Raw genomic sequence first — 25778 nt, 5'->3', positions numbered from 1 at the left:
TGTATCTGTGCTTGGTACTGCTGATTCACAGCCCCCTACTGTTGTCCCTCAGTTGGCTTATGAGAGTACTCACCAATAGATTTCTTTTGTGAAGCTTGATGGTACTAATTACCTAGATTGGTCACATTCTGTGAGACTTTCTCTTAGGAGTAAGGGAAAACTTGGATATATCACAAGTGCTATCAAAGCTCCCACAGCTGGTTCACCTACTTTTGATAAATGGGAGACTGAAAATTCTAAAGTTATGACATGGTTGATCTTCTCCATAAAGCCCGAGATTGGGAGAAGGTTTATAAGGAAGGAAACAGCTAAAGCTATTTGGGATAGTGTCTCTGTGGCCTTTGACAGAGTAGGTGACACTGCCAAGGTCTATCAGTTCCATCAAAAAATTCACTCATTGAAACAAGGTGACAGCACTATTTTTTAGTACTATAGTGCGTTCCTTAATCTTGTGGAGGAGTATGATCATTACAGGGACCTTCATTTGACCAACCCAGAGGATGAAGCAAAAGTGTATCTGACTCTTGAAAAGAAGCGTGTCTTCTCTTTACTTGGTGGTCTGAACCCTGACTATGAGCCAGTTAGACTCCAGTTGTTAGGCGGGTCTCCCCTTCCCTCTCTTAGTGAAGTCTGTAGTTACTTACAGAGTGAAGAGACCAGGCGGCTTACTATGGCACCACCACCAGCATCATCTGAGAGGTCAGCCCTCAATTCTAGTTCTGTTCGAGACACTCGTGGAGGTGGTAGAGGGTCAGGGCCTAACCGTGAGGAAGCCAGTACTGTGGAGACAGTTGGTGCCAGTGGAGTTGGGCAAGACATATTTAAATGTGATCATTGTGGACGCACTGGACACACCAAGGATAGGTGTTGGTCTCTCCATGGTCGTCCTAGTATGCGTGGTCGTGGTGGCCATAGAGGGGGAGCTCGAGCTCATTCCGCAGCGGCGACTGATGCTGATGCCCCACAAGATGACTCCACCTTCATAGATGCAGTGGTTCGCAGGGTTGTGTCACAGTTGAGCACATCTTCTACATCTAGTATGGCTGGATCCTCATCATCCTCAGCTTTACAGGTCTCCACCTCAGCTTCTACTGCTGCCCAGTCTTGGGTCATTGCCTCGGGTGCCACAGACCACATGACTAGTACGTCTCATTATTATGATTCCTATACCATTTGCTCTGGTAAGGACAAGGTTAAGGTAGCTGATGGCTCCCTTTCCTCCATATCTGGTAAGGGTAATATCCCTGTGACATCATCTATTTCCCTCTCTTCTGTTCTTCATGTCCCTAACCTTACACTGAATCTTTTATCTGTGAGTCATCTGACAAATCTCTCAACTGTTGTGTCACATTTTTTCCTTCTCACTGTCTTTCTCAGGATTTGGTGACGAAGAGGATTATTGGTAGTGGACATGAAGAGCAAGGCCTCTACTTTTTTGATCCGTTTTTGCCCACAACTCATTCCTATGTGTGTGGATGTAATGAGAGTAGTTCTGTGGATTCTGTTATGTTATGGCATCGTCGTCTTGGCCATCCATCTTTTGTTATAATGAGAAAACAATTGCCTCACTTATTTTCTTCTATTGCCTCTTCTCATGTTTTTCAATGTGAACCATGTATGTTTGCCAAACATTGTCGGTCTTCATATCCTTATCATGGTAATAGAACTGTTGCTCCTTTTCATATTGTGCATACTGATGTTTGGGGTCCTTCCCCTACTACTTCTTTATTTGGCTTTCGTTACTTTGTGTCATTTGTTGATGATTTTTCCCGTGCCACATGGACTGTACTTTTGAAGCATAAGAGTGATGTTTGTGATGCCTTTCAGAATTTTTACCAAATGATCCTTACTCAATTTGAGACCCGCATCAAAATTGTGCGATCTGATAAAGGGGAAGAGTACATGTTTGGTGGCCTTCAAACCTTCTTTACTACTCATGGCATTACCCATCAGCTAGCGTGTGTTGACACGCCCCAACAAAATGGGGTTGCTGAGAGGAAAAATCGCCATCTACTAAAGGTCACCCGTAGTCTATTGTTTGGCATGCATGTCCCCAAGACCTTCTGGTCCGCAGCTCTTCTCACTACCTCCTTTCTCATCAATCGTATACCTACCAAGCTTCTTAATTTCAAATCTCCCTTGGACATCTTATCTCCCAAGGCCTCTGCTTTTTCTCTTCCTCCTAGAGTCTTTGGCTGTGTTTGTTATGTGCATGTTAACAAATCTGCCCGCACTAAACTTGACCCCAAAGCTCTCAAGTGTCTCTTCCTTGGGTACTCTTCTACTACCAAGGGGTACAAGTGCTATCATCCTTCTTCCCGCCGATGTATCATTTCCAAGGATGTTACCTTTCTTGAGTCAGTCCCTTTCTTTGTCCTTTCTCAGCATCCTCTTCAGGGGGAGAATTGTGGGAGTGAACAGGCTACTGATGATTTCTTTCTTCTCCTATACCTACATCTCCTTTTATGCTTAACATTGGAAAACACAAGATTGTAGATGTGGTTGAGGTTGATGACCAACCACCAGGGGGGAATACAGATTTGGTTGTTGAAAGTGGTTCTGGTAAGGAGAAGGATTACCACATTACATACAAAAAAGGTGAAGGCTTGCATAATACAAGAAAGAAGACCTACCAAGAGTCCTCTTCAAATCCAGATCCACATCCTGAGATTCATTCTTCTCAATCAGGTGACATTTCTTCTCCTCCATCTGATTTGGACCTTCCTATTGCTATTAGGAAAGGGAAAAGAACTTATACTAATCTTATATCCCAGTTTGTTTCCTATGATGCAATTTCTCCTACAGGTCTTGCCTTTATTACTGCTCTCTCTATTGTTTTCATTCCCAAGAATGTCATTGATGCTATGTCTGACCCAAAGTGGAGACAAGCCATGTCTGAGGAGATGATGGCACTTGAGAAGAATGGTACTTGGCAACTTGTAGACCTTCCCAAGGGACGTGTCCTAGTTGGATGCAGATGGGTCTACACAATCAAGTACAAATCTGATGGCAGTATTGAGAGATACAAGCAAGGTTGGTGGCCAAGGGGTACAGTCAAGTCTATGGAATTGACTACTAGGAGACATTTGCCCCTGTGGCCAAGCATAACCCAATAAGAGTTCTTTTATCTTTGGCTGCCAATAAAGATTGGCCTTTATATCAGTTGGATGTGAAGAATGCCTTCCTTCATGGTGATTTGGAAGAGGAAGTGTACATGCAAACTCCTCCTGGCTTCAAGATGCCTTCAACTGAAGGGAAAGTGTGCCTCCTTAAGAAGGCTCTATATGGTCTCAAACAGTCACCAAAGGCATGGTTTGAGCGCCTCCGACCGGCTATTCTGAAGAAGGGATATTCCCAGAGCCAAGCTGATCAGACTCTCTTTACCAAGCGGAGTAATGGTACTATCACAGCTCTCATTGTCTATGTTGACGATATCGTGGTCACAGGAGATGACACAGCTGAGATAGGTAAATTGAAGAGCTACTTAGCACAGCAATTTGAGATCAAAGATCTGGGTCCCTTGAAGTACTTCTTAGGAATAGAAGTATCAAGGACCAAGAAAGGAATCAACATATGTCAGAGGAGGTTTATCCTTGACTTGTTAACAGAGATAGGGATGTTAGACTGCAAACCAGCAAACTCTCCTATTGAACAGAATCACAAACTAGGAGAGGGCTATGGTCCTTCTCTTGTTGATGCCGGGAAGTATCAAAGGCTAGTGGGGAAGCTTATCTATCTCTCTATGACTCGGCCAGATATCTCTTATGCAGTGGGAGTTGTCAGCCAATTCATGCATGCTCCCAAGAGTGGCCATTTGGATGCTATGTATCGCATTCTAAGGTATTTGAAGTCCTCTCCAGGGAAAGGACTGTTGTATGCAAGGCACAACCACTTGACAGTGGAAGGTTTCACAGATGCCGATTGGGCTGGTTCCATTACAGACAGGAGATCTACCTCCGGCTATTGTACCTTTGTGGGAGGTAACTTAGTCACCTGGAGGAGTAAAAAATAGCATGTTGTGGCTAGATCTAGTGCCGATGCAGAATTTAGAGCTATGGCACATGGAGTGTGTGAGCTCATCTAGCTAAAAAGACTTGTTCAGGAATTGGGATTTGACACTGAAGGACCCATGATACTGTACTGTGACAACAAGGTTGCCATCAGTATTGCTCACAACCCTGTTCAACATGACCGGACTAAGCACATTGAGGTTGATAGGCATTTCATCAAGGAGAAGATAGACTCTGGCTGTATTTATACTCCTTTTGTGAAGACTGGTGATCAGTTGGCAGATATCTTCACCAAGGCTCTTGGCTCTCCTCAGTTTAGTTCTTTCCTAAGCAAGCGGGGAATGCATGATATATATTCTCCAGCTTGAGGGGGAGTTTTAGAAGTCATGTAATAGGGGTAGTTTAGGAACTAGTCCCATTACTAGTTGCCTTATTATGTAATTATGTTTTCTTTTTTATTTCCCTTATACCTCCCTAGGGAGGTGGATGTAATTTTCTATTTGTTATGATTGAATTAATATAGGTGTATGGAGAAGCCTCTCCAACACAATCGATTACAACCGAAATATTCTCTTCTCTCTTCTCTTTCTTCTCTTGCTATCTTCTTCCTCCTCCAACTTCTTCCTTCTCTCTTCTTACCTCCTAAACCTAAAATCTAACTCAGCAATGTCTGAACGTGTGTGTGAGAGATAAATCAGCTTCTCCACTAGTCTTTGGTACCGGCCTTTATCAACAGGTTCACCCTCCTTTTCTTTGAGACGAACAGTAGCCTCCATAGGAGTATCTGAAGGGTAACATCCTAACAAACCAGTTTCAGACAACAAGTCTAGAACATACTTCTTTTGGGAGAGAAAGATGCCTTAAGAAGACCTGCCAACCTCAATCCCTAGAAAGTACCGTAGCTTCCCTAGATCTTTAATCTTAAACTCCTGCCAAGAAACTTCTTCAACCGGTTGATCTCATCACCATCGTTGCCAGTAACCACAATGCCATCCACATAGACTATAAGAACTGTGAGGTTTTTTCCAACCCTCTTTATAAAGAGAGTGTGATCCGCATTACTCTGCTTATAACCCACGGAAATCATGGCCTTGTGAAACCGACCAAACCATGCTCTAGGTGACTGCTTCAGCCCATAGAGTGCTTGCTTCAATTTGCATGCTTTACCTTGATTACTGTCACAAGAAAACCCTGGTGGAATATCCATGTGCACCTCCTCACCAAGTTCTCCATTTAGGAAGGCATTCTTCACATCCAGCTGTTGTAGATCCCATCCAAGATTGACTGCACAAGATAGCAAAGCCCGAACTGTATTCAACTTTGCAACAGGAGCAAATGTCTCCTAGAAGTCAATCCCATATGTTTGAGTAAAGCCTCTTGCAATCAGATGTGCCTTATATCGATCCACAGTGCCATCAACCTTCTGTTTGACCACAAATACCCAATTACATCCCACTGGTTTTTTTCCTGGAGGAAGATCTACAAGATCCCAAGTATTATTTTTTTTCAAGGTTCTCATTTCTTCCAACATAGCTGCCGTTCACTTTCCATCTGCATAAGCTTCCTGCCAATTTTTAGGAACAGAAACAGAAGAAAGAGAAGACACAAATGCACGAAAAGACGAAGAAAGAGAACTATAAGAAACAAAGCGAGAAATGGGATGCAAGGTGCAAGTCCTAGTACCTTTGCAATGAGCAATAGGTAGTTCAGAAGGAGAAGTCTCACCAGGAGGAGGAGGATGAGGATTTGGATCCTGAGCCGGCAATTGGATAGGTAGTGGTGCCATAGTGGGTTGAAGCTGCCCTCTTTTGGAGCATCTCTTTTGGTAGGTGACAACATTCGAGTTGTCAATTCTCTTCTGAAATTCACTGATGGTTTTCTGGATTGGAGTCAACTCCCCCTGACTAGGAACATGGCCATCATTATTTTCTACAAACTCCCCTTGTAAAGGAATCCTTGCGGAAGAAGGGGCAGCAGCTAAAGGAGGCTCCACAGTAGGCTGGACAGAAGCCAAAATAGGCTCCAAAGGAGGCTGGGTAGCAGCCAAAATAGGCTTCAAAGTAGATGGGAGAGGAGGAACCTCAAGGGGAGGAAGCACAAACACATCTTCACTAGAACCAAAATTCTCCCCCTGAAGATGTGGGGATGGATAATAGGAAAGACGTTCATGATAAATGACATCCATACTGACCAGAGTACGATGGGAAGGTGGATGGAAACACTTATAACCTTTCTGGGTTGGAGAGTAACCCAAGAAAACACACCACAACCCACGAGGGTCAAGTTTACCATGAGATTTCGTGTCTCTGGCATAGCACACATAACCAAACACCTTGGGAGGAACCACAAAGGTGGAATTCCCATGTAAAAGTTCGGCCGGACTGCGGGAGTCAAGAACACGAGAAGGCAACCGATTAATGAGATAGGTTGCAGTGAGGATAGCATCCCCCCAATATTGGGAGGGAACATGGCGTGAAAACATCAACGCCCTCGTCACTTCCAACAAATGTCGGTTCTTCCTTTCAGCCTCACCATTTTGGGCTGGGGTATCGACACAACTAGTCTGGTGAATAATCCCATTACCAGCCAAATACTTCTGAAATTGGTTTTCCTTATACTCGGTGCCATTATCACTTCTCAAAACCTTGAGATTAGCCTAGAACTGAGTTTGGATCATTTTATGGAAATGTTGAAAACAGAAAAAAACTTAACTCTTGGTGTGCATAAGATAAACCCATGTATGCCTAGAATGGCAATCAATAAAAGAAACAACCCAACGATGACCAGAAAGGGAAGTTTTACGACTAGGGCCCCAAACATCAGAATGCACCAATTGAAAAGTGAAGAACTCCTTTTATTTGAAATCGAATAAGTAGAACATGTCTGTTTGGCCAGAACACAAGCCTCACAAAAAAAATTCGGTCTTATTACATGTTTTGACTAAAGTAGGAAATAAATATGCTAATATTCCTAATGGAGGGTAACCTAATCTAGAGTGCCACTGGTAAATTTCAAAAGAGACTAAGGAGTTCTGATGTGGAGATGGTAACGGGGGTGGAGTGAGACGACCATCATCAAGCAAGTACAAACCACCATGCACTTTACCCAATCTAATCGTCTTCCCAGAGGCCAGATCTTGAAATACACAATGGGAAGGAAAAAAAGTCACTTTACAGTTAAGATCACGAGTAAGACTACTAATGGAAAGAAGGTTAGTAGTAAAATTAGGAACATGCAAAACTGAAGACAAAGTAAGGGAGGAAGTGTAGTTGATGATTCCTTTTCCAGATATGGAGGAAAGGGAACCATCAGCCACTTTAACCTTGTCTTTCCCAGAAGTGGGAGAATACCGATGAAACAGGCTAGAGGAACCGGTCATGTGATCCGTAGCCCCAGAATCTATGATCCAAGGATGGGAAGCTACAGAAGCACAATGACTACCAGATGGAATACCTGACTGGGCAAAATGTGAACCTGAAGGAGCAGAAGAGGTGGCAGGAGCTGATGTAGTCGAGGCCGCAGCAACGGAAGACCTTAGCATTCTTAGGAAAGCCTGTAGATCGTCCTGGGATAGACCAGTGTCAGTAGTCGGGGCTGTAGGAACAGATTCAGAGTGGGTTGCCTTATTTTTTATCTTCTTCTTGGCAGCCCGTTTAGCCTTAAAGTCAGCTGGCTTCCCGTGAAGCTTCCAACACTTCTCTTTGGTGTGGTAAGGCTTGTAACAATGCTCACAAGTAACAGTCCCTGTAGTAGAATCATCAAGAGAAACATGTCCAACAGGTGCAGGGGTAGCCTGGGCAACAGACTGGAGGGCTGATCTGTCAGTAACAGGAGGGTGAAGCATAGCAGCCCGACGGTTCTCTTCAGAGAAGACCAAAGCATATGATTGTTTAAGTGTGGGAAAAGGGGAATGACCCAATACTTGAACACGAATCTGGTCATACTCCATGTTCAAACCAGCCAAAAAATCATACACCTTGGTTTTGTCCAGATGATTCTTATATGTAGTGATCTCAGCAGCTGTAGTGGGATGGTAATAAGAAAAATGGTCCAGTTGCTGCTAGAGACTGCGCAAAGTAGCATAGTATTTGGAGACAAATAACTCCCCCTAAATAGTATTATTGGCCTTCTTCCGGAGTTCATACACCTGTGCATCATTACCGAGTTGTCCATATGTCTCCTTGCAAGCAGACCAAATCTGATGGGCTGTATTAAGGAGAAGAAAACCATTGGCAAGGTCTGATTGCATTGAGCCAATTAAATAGGACATAAGTATACCCACCGTTTAAAGTATCGGTATCGGGTATCGTATCAGTCGGGTGATTTTAAGAGACGTATCGTATCGTATCGTATCGTATTGTTTCGGAGATACATATCGAACAATACAAATACACATAGAAATGGTCAAGATACACATGGAAATACACTTTTGGAATAAAAAACAATATAAATAAGCAATAAATAATAAGTGTCATGCATAAAACCTAAAATGGTGAATAATGTATAACCAAACAAGTGCATTAAATTGAAATTGTTATAAAAGATGAAGTTTCTCACATGTTGTAATTGTCTATAGCCTTGAAGAGTATTGGATGATGTTGTAGCACTCCTTGATTCGTTTTTTAGTTTAAAAGTGTGAAAAACCAAGATTAAATGCAAGATTTTAGACTCTTGGTTAAGAGTTTTCCTTCATTTTTTCGATAGATTAGGAGTTGTATCGAGTCTGTGAGTGAAAATGACGTTTTTATGGAATGTATCGATAGTATCGGTACGTATCGGTGCGTATCGGTATGTATCGGCATATATCGGTGATGTATCGATATGTATCGAGCCGTATCGGCCGATACGTATCGATACGTATTAAACCACCCACTGAACCCTTTACTGGACGTATCGATGGTATCGATACGTATCGTCCGTATCGTATCGTATCGGCCTGTATCAGTCGATACATTTCAATACACTTCGAGACAGTTCATTTAAAAAAAAAAGAGACGTATCGGTATGTATCGTATCGGTATCAACCGATACCGATACGTATCGGTTCGTATCGTATCGTATCGGTCGATACTTTAAACCATGAGTATACCATTGTTGGAGATCCATTTGGTCAAGAGAGTGCCAAGAGCAGTTGACATGGTAATAGTACCATCAATATGACCAGTAAGCCCACGGCCAGAAATAGCAAAGTATGTCGAACGAGACCAGATCAAATAATTGCTCCCATCCAGTTTGATAGGATTATGGAGGAGATCACGGTTGTCATTCCTACCAAGCCCATCAGCAGCAGAGGTGCCAGTAGAGACTTCAGAGTCACCCATTATGCAGCCAAAAAACCTAAATCGTAGAGGAGGGCTGTGGTGATAAGAAACCTAAGAAATCCTTCAAATTAAAGGCTGAATTTTGGAGGAGAATCCCCTTTCAATGTGAGAATATGTGTCTCCAAAAATCAACAGCAGCAGACAAGTGTAGCTCCTAGATCGATTTTTTCAGGGTTTTGAAAAAAACCCTATTTGGCTGAAATCAATATAGGGAAGAATAGGCCCAAAAACTGAATTGTTGAGGCTCAAATTGGAGTCAAATCTGTCTTTATAAGGGGAGAACCAGCCTTCAAAAAATCAGCACCAACAGAAGTCACAAACTCCTAGATCGACAATTGTCAGGGTTTTGAAAAAAACCCTGATTTTGGGAAAAAACGATCTTAGGAGGTCTTGAATGCAAGGGAAGATAGGAACAGTAACTGAGGAGAGAGGCTGCTACAGTTCTTGGTCTTCAAAGAGGAGGATTGGTCCCTTATAGTAGAGATGGAAACAATCCAAAAAACTGAAGTTCCAAATATCGCAGACAGCTATTCTTTTTGTCCCTATCGATCACAAAATTGCAGTATGGGAAGAGGTAATTGAGGGCAGCATCTGGATCTGTAGATCACCTCATCAGTGCTGCCCTAGTGGGAGAATGGAAGCAAGGGGATCAAGCTAGAGGAAGAAGAAGAAGAAACGAAGAAAGAAAATCGAAGGGGGGAAAGAAAATCAAGAAGGGAAAGGTCCCTAATTCAAAACCTGCTCTGATTCCATGTTAACAGATTTAGAATTAGAGTAAGGCTTGGATGATTAATGATCACCCCAAGCTCTTTATTTATATCATTGAGAATAGAGAACTGAATTACAACTAAGCAATGTGGGACTAAAACCCACATAATCGAAACATAAAAGAAACAAGAAAAGTGTCCAGAATACCCCTACGGTTTTAACAATAAGATATCAGTCGGGTTTGGGATATCAATCCCATATGCACTGCTCAATAGCACCAAAACTCTTAAAAAAAAAAAAAACTGAAATTCTTTACTCAAATCATGTCTAATTGATGGGTTGGTATTTACATAGATAAAGACCTTCTAACATTCCTAAATTGATTCAAAAAAGGACTTTTAATCATACACTCACACAATAAAGTAGATAAACTCAAAACATAACTCTATTTAGCTATTAATTATTTTAATCTAACTCAAGCACTCAACTTAACTATTAATCTTTGTCCTAACTTTATCCCCACTTTATGGGCTTATAAATTAGGCCCATTACAATGAAAACCAAAAAAATGAAAAGCCCAACCTATAATATAACTACCCAAAGGACAATTTCAGCACATTGGACTGCTACGAGCATCTCATGGGTCTCCCAAGCACGGATATTGGCCTCCATACGAGATTAATACCTAATGCAACTGCATCAATTCCCCCCGTGTTGAGAAAAATTCGCCCTTGAGGTTTGTAGAATTGTAAAAATAAGAACACTCTAATGGTTGCTTGCAGTTATTTGTCTGTAACTCAAACAAAATCCAAAGTAACAAATTCAATATGTTGAACATCCTTCGTTGCAGCAAAGTCTGTTTTTACTTCACCCCGTCTCGTCTCTCTTTGACGTTCCTTGCCGTCCCTCATCAGAGCTGTTTTCCTTTTGTGTTGACCCTTTCGACTGTTCCTGTGCCTGCAATGTTGGTGTTGTCTCCTTTGGTTCCAAACATAATTCGTCAACCAGTCCTCATAAAGCAAACATCTGTTGTAGATGAGAAGGCTTTAGGGTACACAATTTTTTGTAGTGATCAATGACACTCCTTTATGCTTCCAACCACTCTCAATCCATTTTAATACTGCGCTTAGAAGAATGAAACAATTCACAATAAGCGCCATCACAATATTGGCAAATTGAGAATTCGACAAAGACATCATCTTCAGATTCAATGATGATTTCGTTGATCTTTTATAACATCTCCACCACAGACCACGAGATGATATTGTCACTCTGGCCATCATCTATGAGTAGAATAGCAGTTTTCCTGTTAGGCAAACAAACTCTGGTCTTGAAAACATAGGTCTCCATGGCTAGGTTCAGCACTCCAGCTTGAATACCAAATAACGCAATCAAAAAAATCCAGATTACGGATCTCAGATGCAAACAGGCCCAATGATTAAATCTGTGATCAGATCTGAGATAAAAGAAGCAACTGCGTTGTTAAGGAAAGAAATCAGATCGATGGAAGGGGAGGTAAAAGAGATGACATCGATCTTCTTAGGAGGAAGAAGAGAGAAAACGTGTGAAAGAAGAGAAGAAATCAGGTTTGGGATATTTTGGTTTTGCAGGCTATCAAAACGAAACAGCCTGCGATACTGAAGAAATGCAATGCAAACGCCAAAATTTCAGTCTTCTGTTTCGTTTCGCCGATATATTGATCGAAACTGTTCAAGACCTGTAGTACACAGATATGTAAACCTAATACTGTACTATCAAACACACCCCCCACACATTTTGTACACAGATATGTGAACCTAAAACTAAAAAATTAAAGATGAATCAGAATTGCTAAAGTGAAATTGCATATCAAACTAATCATAAGGACATTGGCATACACTGTTCTAATAAAGCCCGGAAGGAGATTCTAACCTTTTTGAAAGCCAAGCTGATCAAGAAAGGGCCCTGACTGCTTAACCAAATATGCCAAAAGTTCAGGCACATCTAACGGTGGCACTTCCTACATCACATATCAAAAGAATAAGCTTGTTTAATACAAGTAAATGAATTAACACTATGCCAAAAAAAAAAATTCAACTCTCGGTCCATTCAATCTAATAATAGAGAAGCACTTTAACCAAGTTCAGCTTGAGCCAAATCAGGCCAAGGCTATATCACTATACATGCCCACAGTTAGGAATTGCCTGATGTTTAGGCCCATCAGACAAATGGACTGGTCCCAAACCTGATATACCGATCCTTACCAGAATGACTTCAAGGCTCCGTAAGAGGTCTTCTTTTACAGGTGGTGGACGAAGATTGTTATAATTCAGAAAGAAAGTCATTTTTCAGATAAAATCTGTGATCCAAGAACATGTAGGTATGGGCATAGTTCAAGATCTTGTCTCGTCTCGCCATTTCGGGCAGGTCGAGATTTCCGAACTATCCGAAATTTCGCCGAAATTATGGTATTTTTTCTGCCATATTTCGGCAGTCCATCTCGGTGGGTTTTTGGCCATATTATGGCATGATACTTCATATACACCCTTATTTAAGCTAAATAAACACATTTAAACTTTCATATTGCAAAAAAAAAAAGGTCAAAGTGGTGTTTTGGGTTTGCACCCTTGATTGACAGCATATGATCGGACCCTGATGTATAAATACACATTGTTTAAGTAATATACCGAAGTTTCACGAAATTTCACGAAATATACCGAAATTTGGACTTTTTTCATTTCGTATGGTCATCTCGTCTCGGCAGTGTCGAGATATCCGAAATATCGGCGATATATCGCGAGATTTTGAACCATGAGTATAGGATGGATGGACTGGTTATAAAATTTAAAGTTGAAAGGATTTGGATCAAGTTCTCTGGAAAGGCTCGGGTGTACCCTGCCCAACCCAAACCAGCCCAGGCTAACGCCTCAGACTATTTATATAGAAGGTCACACAATGTCAAAAAGGGGCCAGGGGGGAGCCATGGCTTTTCTTTTTTTTTTTAAATTTTATTGAATATATAAAAGGGGGCCAAACAAGCCTATGACAGAGTACTGGCAAAGAAAGCTACAACTTAAAAGGGGGACTCAGTCTTTAGCCATATTAGCGAGGGCTAACCCGAGAAAAATAATAAAACAAGCCTACGGAGGCTCTGCGAGGCGTACCGAGGGGGTCCTTGTCCTAGTTGATCTTCAGGGGATCCCAGTATATACACCAGGCCCATCAAAAGCCACACGAGCCAAAAGAGCCTCCTCCTCTGGTGAAAAGGGAGATTAAATCTCCTTTTCTACTGCCATGTCCACCGCTTTAACACCAAGCTTTGCCTTCTTTTGACGACAAGTTCTACCAATAACTGGAGTTGCCATACGGCTATTCATTCGACCACCTCGAGGGGCATTCTTACGGCCATTACGACTTGTTCGACCCAACACCTGAGTCCACCCACCTTGCATCTCCTGATCAAATTGGTCATACTCCGACCCACCCACATCTGCCCCAGATACACAAGCAGAGCCCATACCCATATTTAGGCCCAAGTCCACTCCATCCGACCCACCTACGAGAGATGAGCGCTCCTTATTTGAACATAAAGACTCCTTTCCCACCTCATCCTCCACCTCCTCATAACTTTTAAATTCCTTTTTTGAAAATAAAGAGTCCTTTCCCAACTCAATCTCCACCTCATCATCCTTATCTACAACTATATGAGAGTCCACACTGGGATCAAGATGATTAATATCTTTAATAGATAAATCTTTACCTACCAAATTAGCACCAATATCTTCACTATTGGACTCCAACGAATCCTCCTCCAAGTCCGCGTCCGCCAACAATGCAAAATCGTTATCGACAATAACCGACTTCCCTCTATTCTCTCCCATGGTTTCAAAATTTAAATTTGAATCTTGAACTTGTGAAATTCGTGTCATCCCCTTGCCACCCTGGCCGGTTGCCGGATAACCATCTCCTCCACACAAAACCACCATTGAAGGCAGTGGAATGCCACCCTTGGCAGCAACTTGGGGAGCAATACCACTTGCTACACCCCCCCACCACATGCGCACAAACCGACGGGGGTTCACCCACCTCCAAGATACCCCTTTCCAGCTCGTCCTTGTGACTGTTCCCGTTATCTCCTTGAGACGTCTGCCCCACCACCAATGGGTCCAAGCCATGCGTCAATCCCCGAAACGGCAGTGCCTGAGCGGGAGCATCTGTCGACGATTCCCCCATAGTCAACCTTCGTTGCACCCCCCTCCCCAGGTCCCTTCTCTCCTCTGTTTCCATCACCACAACTGCCTTCCCTTTGAAGCCCGCCTCGTTCCCCCCTTCCACAGCCTTCAATACCTCCTTTCTCACCGCCACTTGTGCCCTCCTTAAATTTTCTTTGCAACCCCTCCTTACCTTTGCGACACACCTCCTTAGCATGCCCCAACTTAGAACATTCCAGGCAGAAAGGGGGCAATCGCTCATAAACAATTCTCTGAAAGAAGCCCGATGATCCACAGCCTATCCAAATTTTCTCCGGCAGATCGCACCGAAGGTCCACCTCGACACAGGCCCTAGCTGACACTGTACGAGTGCACCTCGAGGTAGCCCCATCCACTCTTAGCACCTTCCCAACCACCCCTGCAACTGATTTAAAATAGTTTCCTTAAAACAAATTAACAGGCAAATTAGGGAACGACACCCAAACTGGCACCACCGAGGATTCCAATCCAGGTTTGAAGAATCTCGTCCATTTAAAGAAGCGGAAAGGAAACCCTCTAACAGCCCATTGCTCTTTCAGCCAAACACGAATGAAATCTGTATGATCCAAGAAACGCAAGAGAAGATGTCGCGAGTCCAGCGAAGAGATCAGAACATCAGCAGAGAGGTGGAAGGATGCCTGTAAAGCTCGTTTTACATCAAAGATTGCTGGTCTTCCAAAGGCGCACTTCGCAACCAGCGCCCACTGAAACGGTTCAACAGACTTCTCGATTTCCTCCACCGTAAAGAAGATCACCGGCGAGCCCAGATGGCATGATGGCTTTTTCACAGCGATGCTAGGTACCTCCGCTGCTTTTCCTGCGGTCACAATAGAGGCAAAGGAGTGAGATCCCCCTCCCAAAGGAGCGAGCTGTGGCGGATCCGGCGGGCGATCCTCCCTTGCAGCGGGAGGATCTGCCATAATAACCCTCACCCTTTTAGTCTCGCCAGACTTCCTTGATTATCCATTGACTTCAATATTAGTGAGAAAATTTCTGGTTGTAAGGGGAATTGTTAAAAATCAATGAGAGCCATGGCTTTTACAATATTCTTTTGCATGAATTGTTAAAAATCAATGAGAGCCATGGCTTTTTAAAGTGGACCGGAGATGACAACTCATGCAAAAGAATATTGTAAAATCTACGTAGGAATTCGGAAGGAACCTTCCTTTTACAAAATTTTGCGACATCTGGCAACCAGTATGCATTACAGAAACCAAAACTGATACTTAAATTCCAATTTAAGCAAGCGAGTAGTTTTCGCAAGTTCCAGTGGGCCGACAATGACACCCATATAAGTGTCATTAATGCATAGTCCAAAACAAATGTCCTTTTCTTTCCTCAATACTAATTCTAATCCAAATACGATCATCAGTCCTTATTCTGGTCAAAAACTAACATTTCGGAACCTCAGAAAGATCACCATTCCATCTTAAGCACATTGTGCCCACCATCCACCCACCAATCCCCCCCCCCAAAAAAAAAAAAGAAGGAAAAAATGAGAAAAATACAATAAATCTTCCATCTCAAGCACACTGTGCCCATCATCCACCCACCCAATCCCCCCCCCCCCACCAAAAAAATGAAAATATGAGAAAATACAATAAATCTAGATACTATATGTGGTGTTTGCCACAATGAAGTCTCACAGACATCTAGGTAGATTAGTTCTGTAGAAGGGAGGTAAAATAGCCACAAAGTAACTGCAGAATACCAGAATCCCACACAGCTTTTCCCCTTTACCTAAAAATAGAACCTATTTAAAGCAATAACAATATACAACATTGACCGGAAGGTTCCTTGTAAACGAAGCTGCAAATACAAACTGCATAAACAGACAGCCAATAAATTGTTTGCTTTTTATTATATACCAATAAATTAATTTCAACAAGGTAAAGCTGCAGATTTCATAAAAGTAATAGCTATCACTTACTTATGTTACAACTTATAGCCACATTTTTTGTTTCTTAGGAGGATTTAGTTCGAAGACTACAAGAGTAAAGTCAGCCTAGTAGACTCTTAGGAAATGCCTACACAACTGGATCTTCAGGAGTTTACAAAGGATATACAAGCTTATAACATGTAAATTCTTGTACATGTACATGTAAATAGCACTCCGATTCTATTTCTTCGCTACACCCAGCAAAGAAGAAACTCCTGAGCGCTAGCTAATCTACAACCAAAGAAGGGCCCCCGGCAACAAACATGCATGAACCATTTCACGAAGTATGTGTCCTGATAACCCAAAGTCTCAATAATTAGCTCTCGGTCTTTCGGTCGAAAAATAATGTAGATGAAGACGCGGGAGGAGAATCTCCAAAAGAGAATAGGGTGATCATGACGTAGGATGGGCCAAAAAAGCCAACTATTTGTACTGGCTACAGATACCTCTGCGGAACTCCAGGATTTGATAAAATTGGTGAGGGTGATTGGCCTTGGATAGAAAGAAGCCAAGACAAAAAACAAAAACCAAAGCAACTAGGCCAGTTACCTGAATTCAGATTTGGATTTCTCAGATCTTGTGATAGGCTTCAGATTAAATCAACCATCTATGATTAAACATTTAAAATTTGCACATCTAGCTAAGAAATAACTGCTTCTATATTAAACATTATTCATACACTTCAAATTTGTATTACACCATTTCATTTCCTCCCTATGTATACACAAGAACTTATTAGTAAGCCTAGATAAAGCTTGATTACCAAGAAATACTAAAGCAACTCGTAATTAAAGTGAACTAGAATAATTGACGAGAAAAAAAAAAAGAATGAATGCTCACCAAAATAATACCCTTAGTATTTTTCGGCACGACTATAAAAAAAATCCTTTTAATGAGATCAAACCAAGTCAAATTGGTAAGTTTTGACACCGACAATTATGGTCAATGAGAAAAGGCAAAAAACTAAGAACCTACAACTTTCACCTCCCTATGACTCCTATAACTTAAAAACTAAATAAAAGAGGAAAACTTAATGTAAGAATGGTTTTGAATTTTGTCCTCATTACAAGGCTGCCAAGCTCCTTTAATGTAGGAACAGTTCACAGCTAGACAACTAAGAACCAATCCCACAGTATGATCACTCTACATTGCATCAGTATATTACATCATGTAAACAAGAAACAGAAAGTAAGAAAAGACTAGTCAACAAGCAAACAATAAGGACTTTGATACTTAGACTAACCCCCACGCCTAATGAATATACTTCCAATAACAATCAACCACAGGACACAACTGCAGGATATCCCTATAGGCGACAGAACTGAACAGCCTTGGATCTCAGAAAATATGTTGAACATCAAAATAGCAAGTGGAGAACTCAGTTGGAAGATCCTCTCAGTCGAGAGTAGGGGCATTAGTATGGAACAACACTCCCAAATTACAGCTAGATCTGATGGTCAGATCATGAGATATGAGGGATTTTCAAAATTAAAAGTTAAGACTCAAAAATAGCAATTAATATCAAAGGAAGGGTCCAAGGAGGGTATTATACTGACAAAAGATGGACTGAAGTTGGTTGTTGGAACTGGGATTTCTGGGGCTTGAAGTATTGCTAAAGAAAACACCAGAAAAGAGGAGCCGCAGGGTAGATGATGCACTTCCAAGGACCGGCTTCTAATGGAACCCAATAGCCCCAGTCTTCAGTGAATCAAATAGCACTCAGCAGTAACACTACTGGAACACCAGAGCCTCGATTCTTCTCAGATCATGGTTATCACAGGACAATGAAAATAGAAACAAAGAACTTGAAGTAGGGAAGAGGAAGAGTAAGAAGATAGAGGGAATATGATCAAGGCCTCTCACCTATGGCCTTGGTCAGTCTCCCACCATTGGTCTCTCCCCAAAGCTGAATCACACAGCCACAAAGCAAAGCTTTCTCTTTTTCAAATCTCAAATCGTGGCCACTATGGTGGCCTTGTCTTCAATTATTAAAAAGTAATGCCATTACAAGAAAATAGTAACTCCCTATGACCATGGGAGAATTTCTAATAAAATCTAACAAAATAGAAACTGAAATAGTAACTCCTAGTAATGACTACTAAATTGCTAGCCTAATGAATAACAATAGGAACTAAATAAAATCTCAAAATAGAAACAAAATTTAAAAGCAAATCAAATCTCCTTTAAAGAGCCCCCCCCCCCCCACAAGACATTAAAGATTCTTTTAATGGCCCCAATCTGGCCCACAGAACCGGATCAAGGCCTGCTGGTTGGGCTGACTCGATGAGCTGGCTGAATACAGCTGGTCCTCCTTTTCTTCTTCATGCTTTGATCTACATCACCCTTGTCCAGGTCCATGTGATCAAGGACCTACACCATCTCAGTAGTCAAACTTTATCTTGCAACATGCATGGGAAGTGGTTAAAAGTGAGTGTGAACTTTCACAAAACCACAGGAATGCAATTTCACAATGGACTCTAGTGTTATTGATGTAGATAGGTTCTATGGTAAGCAATACACCAGCCGTAAGAACCTCAGGTCTAGTCCATTACACCAATCAATGGACCAGCCCACAGGGCCATAAGGCCATAGGGCCAACCAGCTTTATGCTGGACCAGTCCACATGGGCTGGGAGTTCTTTGGGTCTCTCAAACCCAAAATCGTGGGGGCAATTTTGGCTTTTTCTTCTAGTCACAGGCTCACAGAAGCTGGCCAATTGGAATCTTTGAGCATGAGTCAACAAACAATTAAGGAAGTCAGCTGGGGAATTTCTAGAAGAATTGCCTATTTTTAGAATTATTCTCTTAGATATTTTGTGGTTGTCTATCAAGCAACCTTAGGTCAGTTTAGTTTCTATTTTCAGTTTTGTTTCCTTTCTTGTAACTTTCCAATCTTGTCTTACTTGTAAGGCAAGCATAACTGCCTATATAATGTAAAGAGCTCCTTAGAGCCTCCCCACGATTTATTGATGAATGAAAGCTTGCTGTTTAGCAATTTATTATCCTGAGAGAGGATGAGAGGCTGAGAGAGCCACTTATCCTCCTTCCCTTCTCCCATCGATCTTCCTTCTTTCTTTAACTTTCTAATTTCATTCCCTGGTCTGCAACACAAAAATCGTGGCCTGTTGTGGAGTTCAACGTTCTGTTTGAAGCTCTTCCACAAGTCTAACTGCTGGAGATCATCTACTGGCTGAGAAGGTCCAGCATACTTGTAGGCAGAACAGTTACTAATTCTGTGCTGCTGCTTGAAGCCTGCTGTTGCTACAACTTTGGAGGTTCAGATCTCTGCAACCTTTCACCAGATTTGAGAGATATTTGGAGCACAACCCAACCTTGCATAGGCCTTCACTCGATCCTGCTATGCAGCGCTGCTGCTGGCTGGTTTAGCCTGCAATTAAGTTTCTATTTTGAAGGTTACTTTCTATTTTCGAGACCTACTCAGATCACGTCATCTGGCCATCAGTTTTGGCCCAGATTTGGAGCATACATCAGTCCTATAAAGGTACACTTCGACCAGAATTTGAGCCATTCTAAGTTCTTATTGGTGAGTTATAGAAGTTCTGTACTTTGGTTCAATTTCCTAGATTGCAGCATTGGGGATTGTCACAGGTCCTAATTGGATTTAGTTTACTTGTAGATTAGCCTTACATTCCCATAATCTTCTACCAATAGACTTGCACGTTTTAGACACTTCCCCTACTAGTATGGGGTTGAACACCACCAATGACTTGGATGTGGGCTCATCTACCATATTGACCCACACATGTTCGCCACACGCCAAGGGAGTATGGCCTTGAGATGAAGACAAAGTTCAGAAACCTTTTGACACTAACACCCGGGGTTTTAAGTATCGGTAAGTATCTGTAGGTATCGATTGAATCGTATCTTATCTTTAGGGTACCGATACAGCTTTATACGGCCCGATACTGATTGATTCTCATCGATTCTTATCTTAAAACATGCCGAAAAACAGAGCCGCGGTAGAGGAAAAAAAAAAACTGAGACTCCTGAAACCTATCCAATCCAAATTCTTTTGCTTTGGTTTGAGTTGGTGATTCCATTCCTACATAAGAAACAATTCTTATGCATCACATAGTCACCGGTTCAATTGCTGGACAGGCCCATATATGGGTCCATTTTTGGTTTGTAATTAAGCCCTTGGTTCTGCCCAAGATGTCCATAGAACAGCAGGATTTAGGGAGAGATTTTCTTCAGTTTTTAGTGGGCCCCATGGTCAGTTGCGTGGAGATAAACTTGGAGAGAAATGACAGCCTAAGTAGGTCCAATGGCCAGCTTGCATGGAGGAGATAATTCAGGATATAGCTGTTGATTTGCGTGGGAAGATCTTTTCAATCAAATTTTAGTAGCTTTAGTTTCTATTTTAGTTAATACATGATATTAATTAGATTTCAGTTACTAGATCTTAATTGGATTTCAGTTTCTATTTTGTACCCTTCTCCAGCAGCCAAAAGGGGAGTTGCTATTTCTGTAACCATGCATTATTATTAATAGAGGAGGTGGGGAGGGACAGTCTCTAGCCCAACGATTTGAGTTCACAAAAAAAAAAAAAGAAAGCTTATGCTGGTTTTTCTGTGAGATGCAGTAGCTGTGAGAGAGAGCTTGGGTGAGAGGCCCTTGTGGAGATAGGTGGGATACCTTCTCTACAGTAGGTAACATACCTACATATCCTTCTTTTATTTCATTCCCTCTGTCCAGTGATACATCCATCCCCTGTTCTTCATTGTCGTAGTTCAAATCCAGGTAAAATCAGTTTCTGTTTTAATGTTCATTTTGTAAATTGTTACTGCATTTAATCTCTAATCAATTTTGTGTGAGGCAGTGTAGGAGAGAGTCCTATGTGAGGTGAGAGACCTCCAAGTGAGATGCCTAGGTGAGAGTGAGAGACTCGAACCAATCTATCCTGTCCTTCTATTTTCTTCTTTCATATGTAAAAGAGAACGGGGGAAAAAATCTGTTATTTAGTTCTGCTTTCCCTATTTCATTGATCCTGTTTCAATTGATCTCCCACTGGTTCTTCCCTGGTTTGAGATCGATTCTGCATTAAATTCTAACCCACCAAATTGCCTTTTGTTTCAATCAAAACCTCTAAAAATCTTGGATTGAATCGTTTAACATGTGCAAGTGAGGTAGTTTCAAAAACCTAACTCTTTTTTTTCACAAATCTTGCATTTTAATTCGGTTTTTTTTTTTTTTTTTTTTGGCTATGAATCAATAGATTAAGGAAAAACAACATAATTCATTGCATCAAACTTGTTTATTTGCATGAATCAGGTGATTGATTTGTGGATAATTCTCTAAAAATGGAAAATAGATCTAAATGGGAATTTTTTTTTTTTATTCATGTGAAACATTAGTGATAATGAAGGCTATACGGCACAGATTTTTTTAAAATATGGGTCACAGAGAGGATATCCAAGACCACATACCACTGCAGTAGGTTTCTATATTTTTATTTTTTGCCTACTTTTGGGAAATAAAAAATTATGAAAAAGTTTAAAAACTTATGGATACATTGAAGCAAATGGGTCCAATGTTGTTTGAAATTCAAACAACGTGTATGTTATGAAATACATTACGGATACATTGCTTCATTTTCTGATTTTCTTTTTGTATTTTCTATTTTTCTGTATTGTTTGTATGTTCAATCTGTGCAACATCATCTTGGTGCACCTTTACCTGAGACCACTTCCAACTCTGAATTTGAACCAGCCTGCAGCTCTATGGTATTAGGCTATTCATACATGTAAGGAACCTCATCCTTTATGCATAATCAATTGAATATGATTGTCTCGTCATACTTTGTTCACCTTTCTTTACATGAGAAGGTATATTTTACTATTTCGTATTTATAGTGTTTTATGCTTTGCATGTATCCTTTGCATTTCTTGACCATTCCCATACGTATCTTTAGTGTTTCTTGCGTCTCTCCAATACAATACATCTCTTAAAATTACCCTTCCAGTAGGACCAATACCGATACTTGAATCCTTGCTAACACCCCCTACCAATTCAAGACTAAACTTCTTCAGGAAAAATATAATAAAAATATAATTTAATACCTATTAAGACTAGTTGGAACCAAAACGCCTGCCGGCTGATTGATATTAGGACTTGCTGGTTTAGTTTGCATCCAAAAGTCATGTATAATAAATGCAACATGGTCATACGAAAGCCCTAAATGAGAAATACAAAAAAAAAAAAATTAGATGAGATTCAACCTATATATAAGTTAGTTTGCCCCCTTAAGTATAAGAATAAAAATGACCTGCAGTGCATAATACACAGCACAGATATATATAAACCATATGGTCAGCTATGTGGCTATCCAACTGCCTAGGGAGAGGATATGTCTACATATAAGACCAATCACATAGAACCAACCATATTCCTTCCATTTTCCTATTATAAAAGGCATCGCCTCTAATATAAAGAGCCCATGAGCTCCATTATCTGCATTTAAAACTGTCTTTTATCTTATGGTGGAACTGGTGGCAATGGTGCTGGAATTTATTTACAGAATAAATTGCTAGAAAATACATGCAATGTCATTAGAGAAGTACTAAAATTAGAAATACAAGATAAATATTAACGATAGTAATAGTTGAGAAGTACGAAAAAAGATACAACTGAAGTTGAGGCTCAACCTTTGACTCTTGAGGCTCCTTGCAAATTGCTTTCTGCAACAAACAACAAAATAAACAATAAAATGTATTTCTCCTTCTCTTAGGAAAAATTAGATGCATATCAAATGAACAAATATGTTACTAACAATTGAAGAACATCTACAACAAATAAAAGTTTAAAAAGAGAGCTATGTCAAATCAACAACACTTCCTCGTACATAACAAAACAGTTACTCTTGCACAACTGATTGCCAATTAGTAGAATATTACATCAAGTAAAAAAAGAAAAGAAGAATAAGAAACAAACAAATATGGCAGCTAGATTTTAGCACTGTTTTTGAGGAAAGGAAAAGTATACAGTATACATTAATTTTGAGAAAATTTATGTCACAAAAAGCATGTAACATAGAACCAACAGATTAATCAGCAGTAATAAAGTTTCTAAATTATGCATCAGTCCTCAAAAGCTTCTCCAGAAAGCCACAACAATCAAATGATATAACAATGTTATCAAGGTTGATGCTGTTAAACATTGATTGCAACACTATAAGAAGCAGATTCCAGTAACTCCACCAGCCACCAGACATGCAAGGGTTAAATTACTCCAGCATTTTCCTCAATTGTCCCAATGAACCCTATCACAAATTCGCTTACATCCTGTCCATCTAAAATATGACACCCTTCAGTTCAGACCCCCGCCCCAACATGCAGGAACAAAAGGATCCTGATGAGCACCATAAAACAGAAACAAAACTTCAATATACGAGAATCAAAGTCTCAAAGGGAGTCATTCTATGGAATTCTTGGAAAGCAATAAGATGGGTGTTGGTTGATTGCAATTCTCCATATGGTAAAAGAAATTCATTGAATCTCTATATTTTCCAGAGAAAAGGCTGAACAATGCAGAAGATCGCAGTTTTTGCCACCTTTATTGAGCATTAAAAAGGAAAGAAAAAGAAGAACCTATTAAGATAAGATCGAGACCTCTGCCATAGTGTACTTCAGAGAGAACTGAATGATTTCTGCACAACTTAAAAGAGTTCAAAGGACACAATTTTCGAGTTACCCTGCAATTGAATTATGTATATTAGCTATGTAGTTATTGTAGTCTATGCTCCCCCCCTCCAACACCCACACACACTTTGGAAGCACTTTTTTTTTGGGTGAATAAATAATTCATTACCAAGAGCCCAAGAGGGAAGAGAAAGAATATACAAGAGGAACAAACAAGAACAAAACAGCTCCTAGCCATCAAGAGGGAGGGATAGGAGGCTGCAACAAAGACAAAGCCCATGATACAACAATGCTTGTTCCTTGGGGAATCGAATACATTAAGGGCAGGGACTAGCTGGAGTTTAGAGCTAACATCAAAGTACATGGCTTTCCAAATCTTTTCAAAGGAACGGAAGTTAGAGGTCCATCTTTGAAGATTCCACTCCATCCAAATATGAGAGATTGTGGCGACAAATGCTAGTTTACCGGCTGTATCACAAATGGAGTTCCCAGAATAAGTCATGTCAACCCAAAGCCACTCCCTAGAAAAGGGGAGGATTCTTCTATTGTGAGGCCAGCGCTACTCAGGACTTTCTTCTAGACCGTGGAGGTAAAGGGGCACAAGAAGAAAAGGTGGTCAGAGTCCTCTTGACTGTTCCAGCATAAGACACAAGAGGGAGGCACCGGAATCAGCCAGTGAATGAGAAAGGACTGGGTGGGGAGACAGTGAGTGAGAGCTCTCCAAACTGTGAAATATGGCGGGGGATATGGCCCTTAAACCATACAATATTGCACCAAGGGACAAGAAGGGCGCGAACTCTGACATAGTCCCAGGCTGAGAAGGAAGTAAAGAGACCATTAGGGGAATAGAGCCAAGTAACTGAATCAGCTAAAGAGGATGTCCCAACAAGCAAGGGGTGAAGCAGCCCATATATCTGATAAAGCAGGGGGGTAGGGCTGAGGAGCAGCCCAGGCACCATGGGAAATGATAGAAGCCAGATAGTTGTCAAGGCGTCGCCTAGGCGACACTTAGGCATCAAGGCGCTTTGGTCGACTTGGGCGCCTTGGACGCCTTGGTCGCCTACTTGGTGTCACCTTGATTTTTTACCTTCTCCAATGCCTTGGGTCGCCTAACCGCCGTGACAACTATGGAAGCCATAGAGGAATGCTTACCAATACCAGAGGAATAGATCGTCTTGGCCCCCACAACAGTATAAAGCACTCCCATAGGTGGCTGGGTGCCAATTATCTAGCCAAAGAGAGGTAGAGGCTCCATCACCAGTCTTAGAGGAGATGACCCCAAGGGCAGTAGGTCTGAGGAGGAGGATCTTACGCCAAACCCATGAAGCATCAGAGGAAGAGGAGACTGTCCAAAGCAAATCATTCCGGACGGGACCCAAGGAGATCTAGTTGACCCAAATACTATCTTACTAGGTCACAATTTTCCATATCAATTTTAGGATGTCCGCGGTATTAGCCTCTTTAATCCTTATCAAACAAAGACCTCCTTCCTCTTTAGGAAGACAAATGGAAGCTCCACTGATAGGATGGAGAAATCTAGAACTTTCAGCCCCTTTCCAAAGGAATTCACACATTAAAGGATTCCAAAGCCTTAATTGTAGACTAAGGCAGCCCAAAGATAACACACCACTAAATATAATAGGATTGTAATACAGATCTGATGAGCTCAAGCCACCCTGTATAAGAGAGGAGTTTATCTTTCCACAGTTGTAGACTTTCCGGATCAGGTCAAGCCCCTTTCCAAAGGAATTTACACATTAAAGGATTCCAAAGCCTTAATTGTAGACTAAGGCAGCCCAAAGATAACACACCACTAAATATAATAGGATTGCAATACAAATCTGATGAGCTCAAGCCACCCTATACAAGAGAGGAGTTTATCTTTCCAAAGTTGTAGACTTTCCGGATCAGGTC

The 25778-nt window shown here is 41.2% G+C and overlaps 1 protein-coding gene across 2 annotated transcripts in view; it reads right to left on the bottom strand.

Moving 5' to 3' along the window:
* LOC122649954 (digalactosyldiacylglycerol synthase 1, chloroplastic-like) overlaps window positions 1–25778 on the bottom strand; it is a 34624-nt gene that overhangs the window by 5337 nt on the left and 3509 nt on the right. Inside the window, exons 1-3 of one of the 2 annotated variants that reach the window (XM_043843328.1) lie at window positions 23835–23858; window positions 22872–22904; window positions 11951–12038 (exon numbers count right to left, since the gene is read on the bottom strand). In XM_043843328.1, the coding sequence (XP_043699263.1) occupies window positions 11951–12038; window positions 22872–22904; window positions 23835–23843 (130 nt within the window). In that variant the 5' untranslated portion in view covers window positions 23844–23858. Of the gene's footprint in view, window positions 1–11950; window positions 12039–22871; window positions 22905–23834; window positions 23859–25778 lie in introns of those variants that run through there. The other variant, XM_043843255.1, reaches the window with a different exon arrangement.

This window comes from Telopea speciosissima, chromosome 1, assembly GCF_018873765.1.
Source record: "Telopea speciosissima isolate NSW1024214 ecotype Mountain lineage chromosome 1, Tspe_v1, whole genome shotgun sequence".
NCBI lineage: Eukaryota > Viridiplantae > Streptophyta > Magnoliopsida > Proteales > Proteaceae > Telopea > Telopea speciosissima.
Note: the sequence above shows the minus strand (reverse complement) of the source record. Positions and strands in the feature narration are given on the sequence as shown.